The sequence below is a fragment of the Electrona antarctica genome (genome assembly GCF_951216825.1).
Source record: "Electrona antarctica genome assembly, chromosome: 21".
Classification (NCBI taxonomy): Eukaryota; Metazoa; Chordata; class Actinopteri; order Myctophiformes; family Myctophidae; genus Electrona; species Electrona antarctica.
Genome location: NC_136802.1, coordinates 35,726,433 through 35,747,508, shown reverse-complemented (window position 1 = coordinate 35,747,508; position 21,076 = coordinate 35,726,433). Strand labels below are relative to the sequence as shown.

At 40.8% G+C, this 21,076-nt stretch overlaps 1 protein-coding gene across 1 annotated transcript; it reads right to left on the bottom strand.

The window, feature by feature from the left end:
- Positions 1-3,638: 3,638 nt before the first annotated feature.
- On the bottom strand, positions 3,639-8,036 carry tm4sf21b (transmembrane 4 L six family member 21b; the record flags this gene model as incomplete). The annotated part of the gene is made up of 5 exons (XM_079491357.1): positions 3,639-3,653; positions 3,752-3,935; positions 5,796-5,929; positions 6,164-6,232; positions 7,845-8,036. 5 exons carry the CDS (start codon positions 8,034-8,036, stop codon positions 3,639-3,641), a joined length of 594 nt encoding a protein of 197 aa, XP_079347483.1.
- Between the last annotated feature and the right edge of the window lie 13,040 nt (positions 8,037-21,076).

Genomic DNA, 21,076 nt, shown 5'->3' with positions numbered 1-21,076 from the left:
CTAACTCGCGAAAATATATGACATCGGTTGCCGAGAATATTATGAACCCCGTGGATGCGGAGCCACTGGGTGAGTCTTGGAAGGTGGAGGACTAGACGTTCTTGAATCTTATTTGATACGCAGTCAAACCGAAAGCAGACGTCACCTCACCCAGCCTACACGTCAAAACCTAGAATGGTCAGAACACCGGTCAATCTATAGGCCGTGAATATACTGGTTAAAACAACTAATGTGTACAATTTGTGTGCGGTACTATTAAAAACGTTAATAGTACAAGTACAACAAAGTACAATCCAAGTACAACCACAGTTTTAAGTATATAACAGACGCCGGAATACGGAAGACCTCGTGGCGCAACGGTAGCGCGTCTGACTCCAGATCAGAAGGTTGCGTGTTCAAATCACGTCGGGGTCAAAGATTTTATTTGTAATATACCGGTATCGGTTTCATTGTTTTTATGTTTTCATTATAACGAATACATTTAACAGAGTTATTTAGACCTATTTATTTATTTCATATTATTATAATGGATAGCCCACATTTATAAATAGGGTTTTGGTCTCATTTCAGAAATACTACTATACTAGATTCTAGAAGACCAAGGCAACTGCTCAATATTGATGACATCAGGGATCTCCATCCCTGATGATGTCACGATGCATGACCATATATGGAGAACCCTGATGTCATCAATATTGGCCAGTAACTACATCTGGACCTCAATCCTCAAACCCTTAGATCTCCATATATGGAGCTGACCTGTTCTGACATTCCATATGTTGATACTTTGGCTATCAGTGTGTGCGGCCACTCTTGTCTTTTTAAGACTTCTCTTTTTAGCATGACCATATATGGTCATGCCTGGGTGTGACTGCATGACAGATGGGAAATGCACAATTTCACAGTAAATGCGACCTGCAGTGACTCACAATAATAATAATAATAATAATAATAATAATAATAATTCATTTAAACAAATGTTTGGTTCAGTTTTTTATTACAAAATATGGTTAAGCTTACACATTTACAGGCGCAAATATTTGAACAAATCTATAAATTAATTCAATGTATTCCAGTGATTAGGCACGAGGTAATGCTGCCCTTGAATTCTAACATCATAATAGGATAATATGCATAATAGGAATATACATACAGACATAATCCTGAGGGCTTTGAAATAAAATAGCTAAAAAACAGTACAAATGTCTCAACAGAACCATTCATTCCATTTGAAGCCACTATGCTCAGAAATGCATACCATAAAGTGTGTTTTAGCCAACGTTTAACTGTAGCTATAGTTTCAATGCCTCCTGTGACGCACTTTTATTGTATCCATTTGCAATCCTGAGAGCTAACCAAATAGACCCTGGCGGGTCCATTTGGTTACATTTGTGCACTCTCAGAGTAAAATTGACACTGATGATTGTGCAGTGTACTTCTTGGATAGATATACTGCCCTACAAAAAAGCCAAAGTCCAGTAACCACAGAAAAAATGGGTTATCGATATGATAACGTGAGTATAAGTGATATGGCACTAATTATATACTGTATCTCTTCACAGGGTAATGGTTTATCCCCCAAAGTCAGGAAGGCTGATTTGAACTGTGAGACACAATTAAACCAATACAACCAGGAAAGCTGTGACCTGTGTCACTCATTTAATTTTTTTTTGCATTGGCTATTCAAAGAATAGCAGATATACCTACATATATTTTAGAACATTTTTGAAAGTGTGAGAACTACTGATTTAGAAGGCATATCCAATGTGACCAAAAATGTGGTTACTGCACTTTGTCTTTTTTTTGTCTCTTTTTTCTTCATCAGTTGATCAGTTGACGGTGTTGTTGCACATGCTGAGCGTCTCCAGGCGGTCATGGTCCCTTTATCTTCTAGCTGCTCTGTTTTACTGTTTACAACACAAAGCACAAAGGTTGCCAGTTTAGCACGCTGACGTTTCACACTGCAAACCTTCAATCACTGGTTCCCAAACTATGTGTTACAGACACATTTTGTATGGGTCGAGGTGAGTAAATAATATATTTGTTTCTTACATTTTCTTTTTAATTGTTATTTTTGTAAGCAAAAAAAAACAAAACAAATTCCATTCATTAGAAAACTAATGTTTAAGAAGTAGTGAAAATAGCCGATCTACAATTTCACAACGCGACGCAAAGTCGGTTTGGGTCCCTGGGAGACGTCAAAATCTTTCTTTTGGGTCTCGAGCTAAAAAGTTTGGAAACCACTACTTTAAAAGCATGTATCCTTTAGCATTCAGCCATCTAAAACAGTGGACTTGCTTTGAGGAAGTATTCAATAAAGGAGCTCTCAGGTGAAACCAAACAAACTTCAATTAAAGCAGCACTATATTATGTAACATAACATTCCTACCCCGGATTTAAACCCGGTTTCCTGCGCAAGCGCTGAAATTCTTGCCATTAACTAATAGAGCCATACCTGCTTGCTCAGGGGATAAATTTAATCTTGACCATTTCGTCAACATTCGTGTCAGATCCTATGTCTAGGTGAAACATGACCTGTGACACAATCTACCGTAAACGTCTCAATAGAAGAGCAGGGAAACAAAATGCAACCACCCCATGATTCAACCACCACCTATAGCTAAGCCCCTAAGCTAAAAAATGAATTCCACGCACATATTTTTCCAGTGCATATGGCAGGCCTTGTTGACGGATTTGGAAGAGATTGTGAAGTCCAGTATTTAATGTGTAAAATCCATGATATTAACAGCCATACCATACAGATTGGACAGCATTTAAATGTATTCACAAAATAATTGTTTAGTGCCACTTTGGTATTCCTCCAATAAATAATATTAACTCTATAAGAGAAAGATATCATCACCTGTTTTAGATACATGAGCAAAATGTTTTGTCAAACTGACTTTTTTGTTGTGGTTGCAAACACCTTCGACACTTCAATTTCAATCTCTATAAGATCGCAGATAACCACGTGGGCCCTGTGCATAAATGCCATGTTTGACCAACGGTCCAATAAATCCAAGGTCATAATATGCCCTTATCGTAATAATGTTATCTTTCTTTCCACACTCTGTTGATCTGCACGGTCACTATATTGGAGAAGTCACACACACACACACACACACACACACACACACACACACACACACACACACACACACACACACACACACACACACAGGTCGATTTGAATTATCTTTCATGAGCTGATGGGAACTTGTTGCTTGGCTGATTTTAGTCCCATAAATCTTTCTCTAGATTAAGGCTGTCCTTGACTAAAGAAAGTAGTCGACAAATAGGCCTGATAGTCATAAGAATGTGTCCACAAATCGATTACTAGTTGATTTTATCAACAGATCTGTAAAATTGTGTTTGCTGCATAATGCACAAAGCAGCCTTTTCAGGGCGGTGAAGTAAGTAAGTATCTGTAGCTCACAACGCAACGGTAATATCTCTGTGAGTTTGTAGATCGGCTATTTTCGTGACATGCTCAGAATAGGGATATTATTATTATTATTACCCAGAAAACAATTATCTATATAGTTATACCAATCAGTTTAAAACCCATTCAAACCGGGAAAGTGTCTGTGTCATTTTATATTTTGTGCTGGCCATTCAGAAATAGCAGATCTACAAGCTCACTTCTTGCTGCACTGAAAGATCATGAAGGTTTGAGAACTAATAATTTAGAGGGCATTTGTAGAATTGGGTGGTTGTTTGAGAACCACCATCATGGCACCATTCAACTCACCTCCTTGCCGCAGGTGCCGCATATGCAGCCGAAGAGGCCATTGACCATCTGGATGCCGCAGAGCAAAGCCGCAATGGCGCCGGTCACCAGCAGGGTGGAGAAGAGAGCCACGTTGAACTCCACCACGTTGTCGGGTTCTAAACACCATTTCCACATGTCTTTGTTCTCTAGGTAGGATCCATTTCTGGGGAGACAAACAGAGAAGAGGTGTTTTACTGCAGTCTGCAGGAACTTGGAGGTCTGCTATTTTTGAAAAATCAAAGAACAACAGTTAGTTAATTTTAATTAATTTAGAACCCCCTATAGGAACCCAGAGTCCCTGGAGTCCCTGGACCCCACTTCGAAAACCACTGACAAAAACTAAAACACGCAACACGTTACATGATGGTGCTATTGTTTAGGCTAGAAACTGCACCAATTTCACCAGTAAACAAGTGGCATTCTTTCGTGATCAATTTTTAAAGAGCTTTTATAAGAGCCAATTTATTTATTTTTAAATTATTATAAAAAAATTAAAAAAACTTAAAGGGCCACTTCACCCCTTTTGCAACCAGATCTTATTTGAATGATGTTTGGGAGACAAGAAACACTTTCCTGTGGTTTGTATGTGTGTTTTTAGATATTTTAGTATTTCAAAGTGTCTGTGATGTCATGGACACTGGTCTCACTTCCTTCCTGGACTACATGTTGTCTCAGTAAGACAGCCTTCACCCTATCCACAAGGTGGGGTGAGTGCAGCAAAGCATTATGGTAATTGTAGTAATCCAGTAAGACCATTGTCCATGACATCACTGTGATTTAGTATTACACAGTGTCTGTGATGTCATCACAGACACTTTGAAATACTAAAATATCTAAAAACACATATTACCCACATAAAACACACAGGAAAGTGTTTCTTGTCTCCGAAACATAATTAAAATAAGATCTGGTTGCAAAAGGGGTGAAGTGGCCCTTTAAAATTAATGACTCCCAACAGAGGTTGAAAGTGATTAATACATAATTATGCGTTGGATTTGGCCATGGTCCCCAAATGCCCATACTGTATGTGTGTCCAAAGTGAGGGACACCCACAACAACCACAATACTAGAGGCAGCAACAACGTTCTGGTAGGCCTACTATCCACATATTGAAAAAACGTGGAGAAATTCTCTTTCTGCTATACTCTGCCACCACAATATGGAATGTGAATGCCCTGACACCATCATTCAAAGATGTGGGTGACACTTGCTGATGTATAAGGGTTAGTTAATCATTACTTCAGTTACTTTAACGGTAACGGAAGTAATGATTAACTAACCCTTACAGTAAGTAATACATTAGTTAAGCATTAGTTAAGCATTACTTCATCGTAATTCATGATGAGGCTACTATCATTAGTTAACCATGCATGATTCATGGCTTTCATGATTTCATTTATAGATCTACTTTTATCGGCCAAATCTATGCCCACGATGAGTGCTCATAGCTTCTTTCAAATCTGTCCTGATAACAAACATCTATCAGGAGACCACAATGGGAGGTAAATGCAAATTCCCATAGAAAGTAGCAGGTGTCATTCTCTGCCGTTTTCCTTTCCCACCTAGTATTTTGTATTTGCTGATGACATTATTGTTATTTGTGTGTGCTATGATGAATTCAATACATACAGTAGGACCACAATGGAAACAAGTCCCCTGCAGGACTTTCTGAGTTATCCTTTTAGCTTTAAATGTCTGACTGTACCTTGTGCTGTTTACATTTCTGTCTAATAAAGTATTCAATTAATCAGTCAAAAATGGGTCTCAAAGATTGTAGTCTATACAGCAGGGGTGCCCACACTTGTGTGCAACACTCTTGAAAACAAAGTATTGCATTGTGAGTTTGAGCTGACAGGGCCCTTTTGATGTTTTTTTATATTTAAATTATATATTTTTAGGGGCATGTCATGATGTCATGATGTACCTTTTGGGCACCCCTGTTGTACAGCATACATGCTGAGAGTTAAATGAACACAGCATCTCATGCCAGTCTCATTTCAGACATTGTCCGCCATTGTCTTACGTGTTCATGAAAGGACGCCTCCATCCCAGCACATCTCTGCATACGGGTCCATTAGCCAGGCCCACGCTTGCCACGGCCACGCTGTAGATGGCTCCCGCTACGCCCAATGCAGCAAAGCCGATGGACAGGAACATCTGCGGGGTGCACAGAACAGTGTCAAAACCTCACATCTTACTCTAGAGAGCACGGTGGGCAGTTGTGGAAAGTAACTAAGTACTGTACTTAAGTACAATTTTGAGGTATTTGTATTTTACATATTTCCAATTTCCAATGACGTATTACTTCTACGATAGTTGCAGCCCTACACACTATAACCACTGTGAACCAGTGTGTCACAAAAGCCCCCTTGATGCCTGTTTGACACCTACCCCACAACGGTTGGCACAGCACCCCTCTTTGGTGCTGGTCAGGTGAAGGAATATGGCAGGAACAATGATCTAAGAGAGAGAGAGAGAGAGAGAGAGAGAGAGAGAGAGAGAGAGAGAGAGAGAGAGAGAGAGAGAAGAGAAAGAGAACAATTGAGGGAGAGTTAGAATACATGTAACTTTATCTGTATAGCCTTTTGAAACTGTTTCCTAAAAACAACTAACAACTGACTTAAGATTTAAAAACGTGACAATCGTTTTGCACGTGTGTATGAATTGAAATATAGCAGCACTAAATAAAAATAACAACGGTAAAACAAATGGCAGCTACAATTAATTAAATAAATTGGCACTTACACAGAATGCAAGACTAAATAAAAAACCAACAGGATATGGCAACACAATATAAAAGCTAAAAATAGAAAGACAAAAAGAAATAGAGTAATGCTGATACTGATCAAACATATAGTGCTCATGAGAGACCGAAGCGGTTAGTACAGAGTAGAACAGTGGTTCTCTCAGTGTCCGGGTACCCCCACGGGTCCCTGAGGGGGTTTCCAGGGTGTTCTCAGTAAAACGATACAGTTTTACTGTTTAATTTGAACCACTTTAACCTCTATATTCATGAACTATTTAAAAATAGCTGATCTACTAACTTGTAGGTCTGCTATTAAAAAAAGTGGACGATTGAAACATTTCAACAATGAAAATCTTGTCTGTGATGGCTCCCCGGCACAAAATATTGTCAGGTGGGAGTCTGTGGCCAAATAATACATATTAATTTGGGGGACCATTGGTCCAGTGTACATTGTTAATTTAGCTGTGTGAAAAGCTGTAAGTCAAATTTAAATACCGCTCTGAATTCTGGAATGTATCCATTTGTAACTCCCAGAGTTACTCTTGGAGTTCAATTTACACTCCCAGTTTTCCTGTGTAGCCATTGAGCAACACAGGGCACGTAACCCTTAACCCTGAAACTGTGAGTGCCACACTCTAGCCTTTGAGCTGCACCAAGCCAACATTATCATTATTGTCTGCATTTTTCATTAGGTTTGTGTATTATTTATTTCACATTTATTCCATTATGAATTTTCGTTTTCAATTCCCAGTTTAGTTTATACGTTTTTAAGTAGTTTGCTAGTTTATTTATATTTTATTATTTTGCATTATTGAAAAGTCTTCATTTGAATTAGTTTTGAATAGTGTTGGATTGTTTTTCTAATATATGGCATAATTATCAGGGGAGGGGGATACCAAGCTTAGAGGGGAAGCTTGGTATATAGACCACTATAGTTGATGTCCAGTGTTTCTCAAAGTGGGGTCCAGGGACCCCCAGTGGTCCTTGACAGGGTTCCAGGGGCTCTCCAGCAAAGTTAGTAGATAATACAGCATCAAATCAGTTTAAACTCTTTAACCCTGTTTGTGGTTGCTATTTGAAAAGCTCACAGGGTGTCGTGTGAGGTTGTCGATGTGCTATTTTCAAAAGAAAATCTTGAAAACACATTTTGAAACATTTTAACAATACATAATCTTGTATGGGGGTCCTTGGAAGTTGGCACACAGTCTTTTCAAATGGTAGTCCGTGGCAAAATACATATTAATTTGGGCATCCTTGACATCATGTAAAATGTTTCAGAACCACTGGTTTAAAACAAGACAAAACAGCCACTATAGAACAACTCACAGCGATTCCTCCTCCCAGAAGGCCTCCCATGAACTTGACCTCCGGCGTGATCCTGGGTTTTTCTTCGGTGTCCTCCGACACATATTTGGTGTCAAAGTCAGGGAAGAACAGCATGAGATTGCAGATGACCGACACGGCGGCCAGCACGTACAGAGCGACAGCGATGAACTTGGAGCACTTTCCCGTACACATGATGCCTCGAGGTCGTGGGTGATGGATCAAAGAAATTTGTTGAAGTTTCGATGTGAAACGCTGTATTTTTCTTGGCACAGGTACTCTAGGTAGAATCCGTGTTTTGGCTCCTGCGTTGGGAAGAACAGCAGAAAATGCAGGTCTGTGGGTTTGTTTCAAAGATATTCCCGTTTGGGCTTTCGAGCCTCAATCCCCAGAGCCTTGTGTGAGGTGGACGGTGTGGGGGGTTGTGCTTAAATATCGAGTGGCGTTTTTTCAAAACGGGATGGAGAGGCGGAGTCATTCTGTAGGGTAGTCCATGCATGCACCTCTGTTATCTCCACCTCCCTTTCTATCTCGACTCTGATGCACTTCCACCTAACAAAGTCATAAAACATGATTTTCAACACATCCCAACCCCACCCGTTTCCAGATGCACACATTAACACTTTGCTTTTCTTTTTTCTTGTTTTTACAAGGTGATTTTAGCTATAGTCAAACAAACCCTTTTGACCCCTTGACCTCTCCTGGAGGGGAAAGCACACTGGAAACCCTCGGGTCCATTGATTTTTTTTTTCTTTCTTTCATTTCTTTTTTTAAACACACTACCATGGCAAAGCCAGATAAGAGTTAGCTCAGTGCAAAGAGCACACCGGCGTTTCACTGCTTTTCATGCTTCTGTCAACAACACTGCTCCATAGCAGTTGGGCCCAAACAGTGCATCAAGGGTAGGTTTCATTATCTTTATGGTTCTTCTTCTTCTTCTTTTTTGGACACTGTATGGCAGGGGTTTTCAAAGTTTTTCAAGCCTATAGGACCCCTTAGCCGAGAGAGAGACAAAGCAGGGACCCCACTACATATTGTATATCTCTGCTGTCGGGAGGAAACCTCATAACTCCAAAATGAAAAATATAAATTTTTTCAGGAAATGAAAAATATAAATTTTTTCAGGAAATTAAGAAAACCTTATATTTTTAAAACAAAGCAATACAGCCTCATCAAAGTTGCCGTTGTAACTTTATATATTGTCAATTACTTCCATGAGAGGGGGAGAGGTGGTGGAGTTAGTTGCTTTAGCAGACATTTCGAGGGTCCGTTTGTTTTACATCACCATTACATCACCATATCAACATGAGTTAGACTTTAATATATTAGCCCCCCTCACTTTACCACGGGTGTGATTTTTGGTTTATGTTCCGCTCAGAATAGGGATGCTAAAGTTCAAGTCCTTTCGCCCTGCTGTATGGATATCGTAGGGTGAAGCCCCCCCTTTTCCCCCTCACTGTATATGTTTCTTTTCCCTTTTTACCTCCATTATGATGAATTCCTGTACTGTTCTTTGTCTATATAGAAGTGTCTATTTGTACGTCTCTAAATTTTGACCAATTTTTGACCAATTTTGACAAAGACATTTCATAAGAAATATTCTCTTATAGAATTCACCCAGACACTCACTGTTGAAGGTGTGTCGTGTTGACAGAACGTATATGCTGTAGGTGGTCTATATTCATTCTTAGTCACTGTTGACAGACTTATATTTATTTTGTCTGTACTGTACATATAATCATTCGTAATTCATTGTTGAAGCAGTACATTCACTCATTTCCTCAAGTGTTGACAGTACATATATTCATTCATGCGATGGTGATAGATGGATGCACAATAGATGTGTATTCATTTGGTATTTGCACTGTACATTTATTGATAAGACGTACGGTACCATATGTTCTCTCATTCAGAGCTCCAGTTCAGCAGCTCAGTATTCCATCGCAGGGTTTCTCAAAGTGGGTGCCGTGCCGTGGCACCCTAGGGTGCCGTGACTCAAGGCCAAGGGTGCTTCAGAATACTTTGATCATTTTTGGAATTTATCAATATTACTTCAGTTTAAGTACCAGAGCCTCGAGTCTAGACTTAGTAAAACAGACCTGAGTTGCACTGTATACTTGGTGAGTTCTTTTTCAATCTACACAAAATCTCCGACCTCCCAAAAATAGCAGATCTGCAAGCTCACAACCCGTCACGTTGTGACGCGTTGTGAGCTTGTAGAGCGGCTATTTTTGGTGAATGGGGATGATGGGGTTCAACTTGGTTAAACATCAAGTATAAAGTTATGTAGCGCTATATTGGATCACTCCAACATATGATAGTTCCTCCGCTATAGGCGGAGCCATCGAGCGGGCTTACCGATGATTTCCTGTGCTATACACGGGAAGTGACGTGCGAGTAGGCACCGCGCACGTCACTTCCCCTTCCTCTTTTCTTTCCTCGGCGGCTGCGAGTGGTAAGAGCTGTGTGTTTACCGTGGAAGGTATAACTCGCTCCGAGTAGCTAGCTTGCTGGCCCCTCATTGAGTTGCCTTCTTTGTCGCCCCGACTCGATTGGCTTCTGTGCCTTTTCGACCGAGGGTCTGTCTCAGTGTTTTTGGAAGCTAAGGCTAAAACACTCCCATTCACCGTGCTACGGCGACACGAGCCAGTCGTTTCGTGTTGCGGCGTCGTTATGTGAGCGATTGGATCACTCCAATCTAGTCGCGGAGATCTATCGCGCCTCGGAAAGGGTACGTGCTATACACTTTCCCGTGTATAGCACGGGAAATCATCGGTAAGTCCGCTCGATGGCTCCGCCTAGTGGAGGAACTATCATATATTGGAGTGATCCAATCGCTCACATAACCATGGTTACCTACGTAACCTTCGTTAGTTGCAATCTGTCCTATAATGGGAACAGATATTAGCATACATAGTTCTCCTCTTGACATACTCTATCTTGTAGGGGGAAATGTTTGCATATTTACGTACCGCCCGTAATAGAGCGTCGCAGTCCCGCCCCCTACCCTGGACCAGGAAATTATTCTCCGTTCATTTTCCTCATAGACATTTCAGAAAGTATTTATTTAAAGACGTTTACGCCGCGGACAAAGCCAACTCGAGTCGTGACAAATCATGACAACAAAAACAATTTGTTGGGCCGAACAAATAATTAGAAAGAAGAAAAAAACGGCAGGTTACAACACTTGTTGTTTTTCTTCTTTGTAATTATTTGTTTGGTCCAAAATATTGTTTGTGTTGTCATGAGTTGTCACGACTCGAGTTGGCTTTGTCCGCGGCGTAACCGTCTTTAAATAAATACTTTAAGAAATGTCTATGGGAAAAATGCATTGGGATTCATTTCCTGGTCCATGGTAGGGGGCGGGACTGCGACGCTCTATATGACATCAGATTTAAAAAAAAAAAAAAACAGTGGAATTCAGGGATGCTTTGGATGAAAAAGGTATACAATTACAGGAGTGTCCTGCATGAGTAAAAAAATAAATAAACATTAATGTACCTCTTCTGTCCCCTCCTGAAATTAATAATACACGTTTATCTCATCTAATCTTATGACCTTTATTTATGTATTGCATGGATGTTTCACGTAAGTCACAGAATCTCTTTGTGCAAATGCAATGTAATACATCATTACATTATAATTAATAAATGACCAGACTCCTTTTTGCATGATGTTTTACATGAGAGTCAAATGATGTGTTTGTGTGAATGGTCAAAGACGTATCTGAGCTCCTAAACTAGCATTCGTATTTGGCCTGGTCATAAATAGCCAACATGATGCAAAGTTAGGCAAACATTTTCCCAAAATAGAAGATCTACAAGCCTGTGTCATTTTAGATTTCAGCTTAAAAGCATTATTTTATAATTTTCTATAAAAAAAATCTATTAGAATGTTCTATTCAACCTCATAATGAGTCACTTTGTGCCACGCTATGAGCTTGTAGATCTGCTTTTTTTATTGTGAAAATTGGCTAAATCTTTGAATATAATTATACAAACTCAAATCTTTGCTTCTGCTGGTCCTTGGAACATAATATTTTCTGGTCAACGGCCAATGAAAAAGTTTGAGTACCATGCACTGATATAGCAACGTACGTTTTTCAGAAAACTGTTAGGATTTAGAAGACATTTTTAGAATCGGACTCAGGTCTTAATCGGTTTAACAATAATTCTACAATGCTACATACAGTATAGCTTGTGGGGTGACAGACTTGTGGACATTGGATACTGTAATGTGTCCAAACAGTACGGTTGGTAAGGAGGATTGACTACACTATCAGTGAATTATGACCCCACTCTAACTCTGCAGTCAGCAGCAACAGTGGACATCTGTGACACTGACTGACACACACACACACACACACACACACACACACACACACACACACACCAATAAACGCCCTCCCTCCGCCCAACAGGTATGATTATCAGTAAAGGCTAAAGCTTGTTGGGTCATAAAAAAATTGGTTTCCATTGCCGTTCCCTTCAAAGAACAAGTCGTTGCTTTATCTGGGTATAGAGCTGTATAGGCAGTCGGACCCTATCATTGTCAAAGCCTTTCATCTCAGGGGCCCCCAAAATGTAATGTATTTGGCCATGGACCCACATCTGAAAAAGGGACTGCCAGAAGAGAAGATTCATGTAAAATATGAATATATAAATAATAAATATGTATATAAATATTAATCTCTCTATAAATGCACCAAGTCTCTGTATGTATGTACTGTACGTCTGTAATCCACGTAACTCAAGAACTGTTCGCCCCGCCAACTGCAAATTCGACCCACGCATTCCACACCCCCACAGGGAGAGCAGTGCCCGGTGTCGAGTCGGTCGGACGGACGGACGGACGGACGCAATCTACGAGGTCTCGCGATGCAACACATTGTGATCTTGTAGATCGGCTATTTTCAATTAGCTGATGTATAAGTAGCCTTGCCGAGCCATTAGGCCCATAGGGCAGGAGCCTATCTCCTGTTTCTGTAGCGTGAGGCAGCTTGATGTACAAGTACACCCCCTGGACATGACGCTAGTATGTAGCTGATGTATAGGTATATATAAAGTTCTCATGTGGCCTATCAGTCGCTTCTTTTGAGCTTGTTTTCATAGACCTGGTTGCTTATCCCTCTAGCAAAATCTGGCAACACTGCTAGAAACCAGAGGTGAACGGAGCCTTCAGGCCAGCTTACTTCTACACATCAGAGCTGTCCAATTCATTGTTATTATAAAAGATACATAAAATTATCCCTGGCCTTCAGCTGCAGCTGAGCCTGGGAGAACCTACCAGTTATTATAAAAGATAAAAGAATCTGGGCAGTATTATATGCGTGTCTTAAGTACCAGGTCTTATTACTTAACTTAAGACCTGGAGGTGTGACGTGTGATCAATGCCATTTGGCTATTCTGAGTGGCCAAACAGCATTGACCACGCCTCCAGGTCTTAAGTTAAGTAATAAGACCTGGTACTTAAGACACGCATAATACTGCCCTCTATGTTTTCCTTTACTGGTGCTAATGTTTTCTTTATATTTGTATTGGTATTTTATGCTAACGTCTGTTTATATTGCATAAAGTCACAGTCCGGAGTCCCCGGTTTATAGGGCATAGCAGTGAGCGTGGTTTTCTGGTTCCACTGAAAAATCTGCCATTAATTTTCCCATAGAGATTTACAAAAATATCAATTATTCTAAGCTTAGAATCAAGGCTATAGGGTTTCCGCTGTGTTTGTTGTGTTGTGTATGAGTGTCTTTCTATAGCAATAATGAGCGCCATGCACGGGCACGGCCGTGATGAGGATCATAAAAAACACAAATTGATTATGCCAGAGAAGCATCACCCTTGTTCTGGCAGGTTTTTATGATGTATCCACGCAACCAGCGGCTTATCATGAAACCATGAGTCATAATGTGCAATGTAATATAGCATAATATAATATAATATGATATAATACAAGTACTGATCCCTGAACAGCCACGTCCATGTTCTGTACTGCCAACACTGCCATCATATCTTAATGGCATAATGGCAGATTTTACACATGGTTGCATGCTGAAAATAGCTGATTTATTTTATACTTGAAGTTTAGCCACTTGAACCCTAGTAACCCTATTCTGGGGGGAGCATTCGCCAAAAATAGCCAATCTACAAGCTCACAACAACGTTTCACAACATAGATCGGCTATTTTTTGGCGAAGAGATGTGGTGTGGTCTATCTATCTATCTATCTATCTATCTATCTACCTACCTACCTACCTACCTACCTACCTACCTACCTACCGGGTAGGACAGCTTTTTCTTTTCTTTTTCTCTTTTTCTCTTTTTTTTTTTTTTTTTTTTTACAGTTTACGGTTTGTATCTCATATATGAGTCTGAAATAGTTTGAATTTAATTTAATTGAAATGTCTATCTGTCTGTCTGTCTGTCTGTCTGTCTGTCTGTCTGTCTGTCTGTCTGTCTGTCTGTGTCATTCTGCCAAGTGAGCTTGTAGATCTGCTATTTTGGCAGAATGTTTGACCCAGAATAGGGATGCTAAGGTTCAAGTGGTTAGTGTTACTGTTTATGGCATGGACTGCAGAGAACAACCACACAAGCCTCCAGGATATTGTGATTTGTTGTAAAAAATAGCAGTGTTATCATTAGGGATCTCCCAGGCCTCTATGTCTTCCATGAAAACAAACTCAAGTAAATATTCAAGCATGCATTCAAAAGTACACACGTTCTTGTCAATATCAATGTATTGCTGTATTGAAATTTAGTGAGAATAAAATAAGTCCGCACAACAGCTGCTGCTCCAAATAAGTAAACTCAGACTGTTTTCACAACAAGTGGTTTGCCACTCTGCCTCACCTGAGGAAGACCAACGAGTGGTCTTGTCCTGCACCAGAGCATAAATATCGTTTTGAAAGATGTTTTGCAATTTAGAACATAAAACAGGTTAAATAGTGAAAATAGCAGCTACCAGTACAAGCTCACGTGTCGCAGCGCGAACGTGCTGTGAGCTTGTCGATAGGCTATTTTCACTCTATTTGAAATAGGGGCTTAAAGCAGCATATGTTTCCTTTTCTAGTAGCAAGTGCTGAAATGTTTTACCATTGAGCTAATATCAGGTCAAAATTCGTGTCAGATCCTGTTTCTCAGAGCAGGGAGACTATAAATACAGCCTCACCAATTGTATAAGTTATATTGTATTAACATACTCTACCAAATAGATTGGACAATTGTACATTTTATTCATATTAAAAAAACGTGCATAGTCAAACGTACACGTACTTAGTCCACCACTGGGTTGTAACAGAGACGTGCTGGCCATTGGGAAATTCGGGACAACTCCCGAACGGCCGGTCGAGTCCAGTCCAGGCCGGTCTGGGCCAGCCGTTTTCCTTTTTTTGTATTAATAAAAGAGGGCCTCCCGCAACTCCACTTCCCGGGCTGAATTATGGGCCCACCACGTCCCTGGGTTGTAAAATCATAACATTATATAATCATGAGGGACTCCCAGTCCCAGCCCACTGAAAACCCTAAAACTCTGATAGAGAACTCACACGTGACAAAGATATATTTCCACTAAGTGTGGATGTCTTTTATCAGTGTAGTTAGTGTCATATACGATGTGGAAAGAGGAGGTAGATAGATGAAGGCCCTCTATCAATGACATGGACTCTAGAGTTTAGCCTCTCTTCGTAATACCCCTCCCTCCTCTTATCGTGTGCCAATAAGTCGTTAGACTAAAGGTCCAACATGTCCAGGAAAGAAATCACAGGATTTATTTGAAACACCTTCAAAGGCTTTATTATAGGTGAGGATTTTCATAATGTAAAAATGAAAAGAAAAGAGAAAGTCTAATAACTGTGGCTTCATGTGGCCAGTCTATGAAGCAAAGCAGTCCCGCCCCCTTTCATGACGACGACAGGCCCAAGAAATATTGCATTTTTCCCATAGACATTTCAAAAAGTATTTATTTAAAGATCTGTAAGCCCCCGAACAAAGCCAACTCGGATCGTGACAAATCATGACAACAAACACAATATTTTGGCCCGAACAAATAATTACAAAGAAGAAAAACAACAAAAAAAGTGTTGTAACCTGCCCTTTTTTCTATATAGGAATAGGAAAAATCTTCCTTGTATTCATTAAGTAAATAAAAAAAACACATAGTACACATACATGGGCTTAGGTAATGGGAAGCAGAACTTTTTAAGCTTCCTTTTACTTAGTATATTTGCAGTATAATTTAGGATTTAAACATCATTTTGCAGAAGTTATCCATATGGCAATTCCCCCAAAAGCAGAACACCACATTCTTTTACGGATCTCAGTTGATATTTATGGCGTTACGTTTGCAATTTACAACAGTTTAGTGCAGTCTATTTGCACTGCATGGAGCCGGATATCAATTCAGTTTTATAGCGACAGACAGCTTTCATAAACTTCACTAATCTATGGTACCAGCCTGTACCTGGTACCACCCTCCTTATTGTGTTGTGAGACATTAAACAAACTATACACGCATGTGAGCGAGCACACACACACCCACACCCACCCACCCACCCTTTGGCCTAGCTGGCCTGTGTTGTCTAGTCAGTATACCGGTACTTCCCTGTCTATGTGTTTCCATAGAGAGTTATAAAGGACAAAGGGCGGACAGCCCCACCCACAGCTATTCATTTCAATGGAAGTTGCTCAGTGGAGTTGTCAAGCACCTGGAAGAACGCTCTATTTCCGCATTTTTTTTTATTTGGACACCAAAATCTGGTGTCCAAAATGCGGAAGTGCACAGGGTTGCTAACTGCAGGGGCCCCGCCTGCAGTTCCAGCTCTGACCACTACGTCTCGCTGCTTCAACGTTGGCCAGCCTTTCTGGGGGCTTAGTGTTTCCCCCACAGATCTATGTAGGCGTGGGTATGTATGTATTCCTAATTAGGTGCATTGGGAGCACCTGATCAATGCTCCCTGTATAGAGCAAGGGGCCAGTGAGGCGCTCCAACGTTGAAGCACTGGGCCCTAGTGGTAAGAGGAAGGACTGCAGACGGACCCGTGGATTCATGACGAGAAAACCCTGTGCAGCTGGGCTTTTAACATTGAGCGCTCGGTTGCACTTCTGCATTTGCCTTAGACGTTCTGAGACGGTCCTTCCGGGTGCTTCAAAAACGCCACTGAGCAACTTCCACTGACATGAATAGGGGGGGCGGAGCTTCGTGCCAGTTCAGTCTCTATCCTTCTTTATACTCTATGGCAGGGGTTCTCAACGTTTTTGGCCGGGGACCCCCGGAAATGCTTTGGCAATGTCTCGGGACCCCCGCCCCGCCCCCTCCCGACCCCCAATATAAATTGACTGCTACAATAACCTTAAACCATTTTGGGCGGGAACCCCTTTTGGTGTTTTAAGCATTGTTATAATTTAGCTATTGAAAAAATAGCAGATCTACAAGCTCATAGCGCGCTACGAGCTTGTAGGTCTGCTATTTTTGAAAAATCGTGAAAAAAAATAAATAAAAAAAAATAAATCTTTTTTTTTTTTTTTTAATAATTTGGGGACCCCCTAAAATAATTTGGCGACCCCCCGAGGGGTCGCGACCCACGGGTTGAGAACCCCTGCTCTATGGTATAGACTCAGTATAGAGCCTTTAAAAGAGTGTGTGGGTGGCAGCCATTCTAGATGTCCCTCTCCTGATCCCTCTTTTGCTTTCCCATTATGACTTGATTTAGGCACCATACAACACCCCACACTACATTGATCCCACATCCATACTGACACGTGGTATTACTGACTTACACATCCCACACTCTTTTGTGTGTAAGCATAATTTAAGTTATTATACCTTTTCTTAAATTCCTCCTCAATTTGTCATGGCCCCACGGGCCGGGTTGTGGCACGCATGCACGCACTAAACCAGTGGTTCTCAAACCTTTTCTTGCAAAGGACCCCCAAATGAATGTGTTTGACAGACACCCATTCCATATGAAAACATTATGGTGCCAGGGACCCCCATGCAAGATTTGTAGTGGGCCCTGGACCCCACTTTGAGAACCATTATAGCTATAAACCATGGAATTGTCAGCATTGGGTGCTTGCAAACAGACATTAAACAAACACATGGTCAGTGGTGGGAAAAACAAGTACTCAATTGTTTTACTTACGGTAAAATATCAATAGGCTACTGCAATATAGAAATACCCTGTTTACAAGTAAAAGTCCGGAATTCAGATGTACTTGCCAATACTTTTGTAATAGTACAAAAGTATTGGCATTCAAATGTACAACTTTAGTTTTTTTCAACCATGGCTCATGTTTTAGGTTGAGAAAGTAAAAGATGAGTGTATTTATTTTTTTCATTTACTGCTTTCTTTCGTTTTAGGGATTTTAGCTGTTTTTGACAGGGGGGGCGGGGGCATTCGAGCATGGGGCTAAATATGTATTTTTTTACAAAATATTATGGCGATTTCTTTTTTTATTATTTACTAAAGTTCTAATAGACCCCAGGAAATTACATCTTGCCACAAAATATAAGATCTACTGAATGTGAAGGTAGCCTACTGGGGGGAAGCCACACTGTGTGTCATAGGCTCAATATGTAGTTTGACACATTCAGTAGATCCTGTGATCTTTTGTGTCCAGATGTAATTTATTGGGGTCTAGTAGGAGTAAATAATAAAAAAATAAATCACTATAAAATTTTGTAAAAAAAAATACATATTTAGCCCCTTGTTCGAATGCCCCCCCCTGTCAAAAACAGCTAAAATCCCTAAAACGAAAGAAAGCAGCAAATGAAGAAAAATTAACCCTCATCTTTTACTTTCTCTAACAACAAACTAAAACATAAACCTTGGTTGAAAAAAACTAAAGTTGTCCTTTAAAGTACCTATATATAAAAGTACTCATTATGAAAAAAGTCCCATTTCACAAGTTCAAAAAAGGAAAAAAATCCATTAGTGTCTAATAAGGTGATGATTAACCTCAGTGGTCATAGTGATGGAAACTTCTGTGACGGAATCCATTGTCAAGGACACCCGGCATCGGTGACATCACTGCAAACTGAGTGAGGTGTGTGTGTGTGTGTGCGTGCGTGGGTGGGTGCGTGCGTGGGTGGGTGGGTGCGTGCGTGCGTGGGTGGGGGAACTCTGTGTGTACACTGAGAATGACACCGAGTCAACATGCCACTACACACCTCTGGGTCTTTGACCTGATACAAAACGAGTCCCCCTCCCTTAATGGCCGTGTGACAGGCCTCTCATGTTGTAGCTAATACTTTTATGGTCTGAAGAATGTTCTTAAGGCGTGCCTATCATATGTACTATTATCGATCGAGTGCCCAGCCTTTATTTGCCCTGAACCTGGGTGAGGGTCGGCCTGTCACCATTGTTAGATAATCTCCTGGTCGCAATTATTTCAGCTAATTTAGGATAGTTTCCATGAATCTGTCTAACATCTGGAGGAGATTAACAAAAACTTCCATCGCTATCTCTAAGACGAAAAGCTCACTGCAATAGTGAGTTTGCAAAGACATATTTTGAAAGTATTAAATATTATTAAGGACATAACCTTTTTTGGCCATAGTATATTGGATTACCAGTCATTGCCAGCCATTTATTTGTGAATTTAAGTAATGCAATTTCGATGTTATTCAATTTATTTGTCATACTGTATCTGTCCTGTGAATTTTTTGTTTACAATGTAACAATTCTAACTCAACTTCAGCTGACCTGACTCGATCCTCCACACTGTCAGCTAATGTGTAACTATTTGTGTGTCTCCCTTATCTTTAGAGTATATATATATATATCGTTATATGACCATTTAGTATAGCATCTCTGTTTAAGAGTGGACTATAAATTAAGGATGGTCTCAGATTGGGGTTGGGCAGGCTTGTGCCCGGTGGGGCTGCCAGAACAGGCCAGGAGGCGTGTTCCTTATGACCTGTATGCTGTTCTTCATAATAAAAGTTCTCAACACTTCACCCTGAATGGCAGTGGCGTGCACAGACATTTAGAGGGGCAGGTGCTCAAGTTAAAAAAGGGCACCTTGTGCAGCGCGTGGAACCGGCCGGTTGCCTTAATCCATTTTGGGCGGGAACCCCTTTTGGTGTTAGCATTATGTTATGCTTTAGCTATTGAAAAATAGCAGATCTACAAGCTCATAGCGCGCCACTCGGTGGCTACGAGCTTGTAGGTCTGCTATTTTTGAAAAATCAAAAAAAGAGTCCATCTCTGTGCACGCCACTGCTGAATGGACATCAATATAGTCCATTATCTTGTAGATGACCAATCAGCGAAAGCTAAAGCGCAAACGTGTGCTTTATGTAACTTTCCTCTCATTTGAACCTGGTTTACTACGCAAGTGCTGACATCTTTACCATTGAGTTAATAGAGCCTGCCTAGTGCCTGCTTGCTCGGGGGATACATACTGTAGAATCTGGACTATCAGGTCAAAATTCGTGTCAGATCTAGGTGAGAATGACCAAATGACAAGACAAAATACAGCCACCCCAATTGCACAAGTAAAGTTAATTAACATACACTACGTACTGGTCCCACTCTGCTGGGACCAGGATGACAGAGTATATAACCTCAGTATCAGTGACACTGCCTGTAACTTTTAAAGTTGATTTTAAGATTTTATTGTTGACTTTTAAAGCTCTTAATGGCCTGGCACCCCAATACATATCTGACCTCCTGGGACCCTGTGTGCTTGTCCGTTGCCTGAGGTCCTCTAATTTAGCCCTACTAGAGGTCCCTAAGACCAACCTGGTGACCAAGGGTGACAGGTCCTTTGCAGCCAGGGCCCCCAGACCCTGGAACGGTCTCCCACTAGACCTCAGGGCGGGGCTCCACGGGGCGCGTCAGCGTCGCGTCTCCGTCACCGCCAGGGAATGTTCCCTTTTTAATCAATGAAGGGTGGCTCCACTGCCTTCGTTGCACTGCGTTCGGTGACTGCTTTAAAATTGCCCCGGTTCGTTTTTGGACGCACGCACGCGTCCAGTGGAGCCCCGGCGTCAGGTTTGCTAGTTCCCTCACAATTTTTAAATCAAAATGAATGACCCATTCCTATAGAGGCAGAACTGAATGCCTTTATTCACACTGATAGTGTTCTTGTGTTACATTATATTTTTGGCTGTAATATTGTTAATTAACTGTGAATTCCCCAGATGATAATATCTGTCAGCTTTTAGAGTTGGAGAGAGACAAGAAAAATAGGTCAGAGTTGAATGAAACACATGACAAACATATCGTCGCTGTT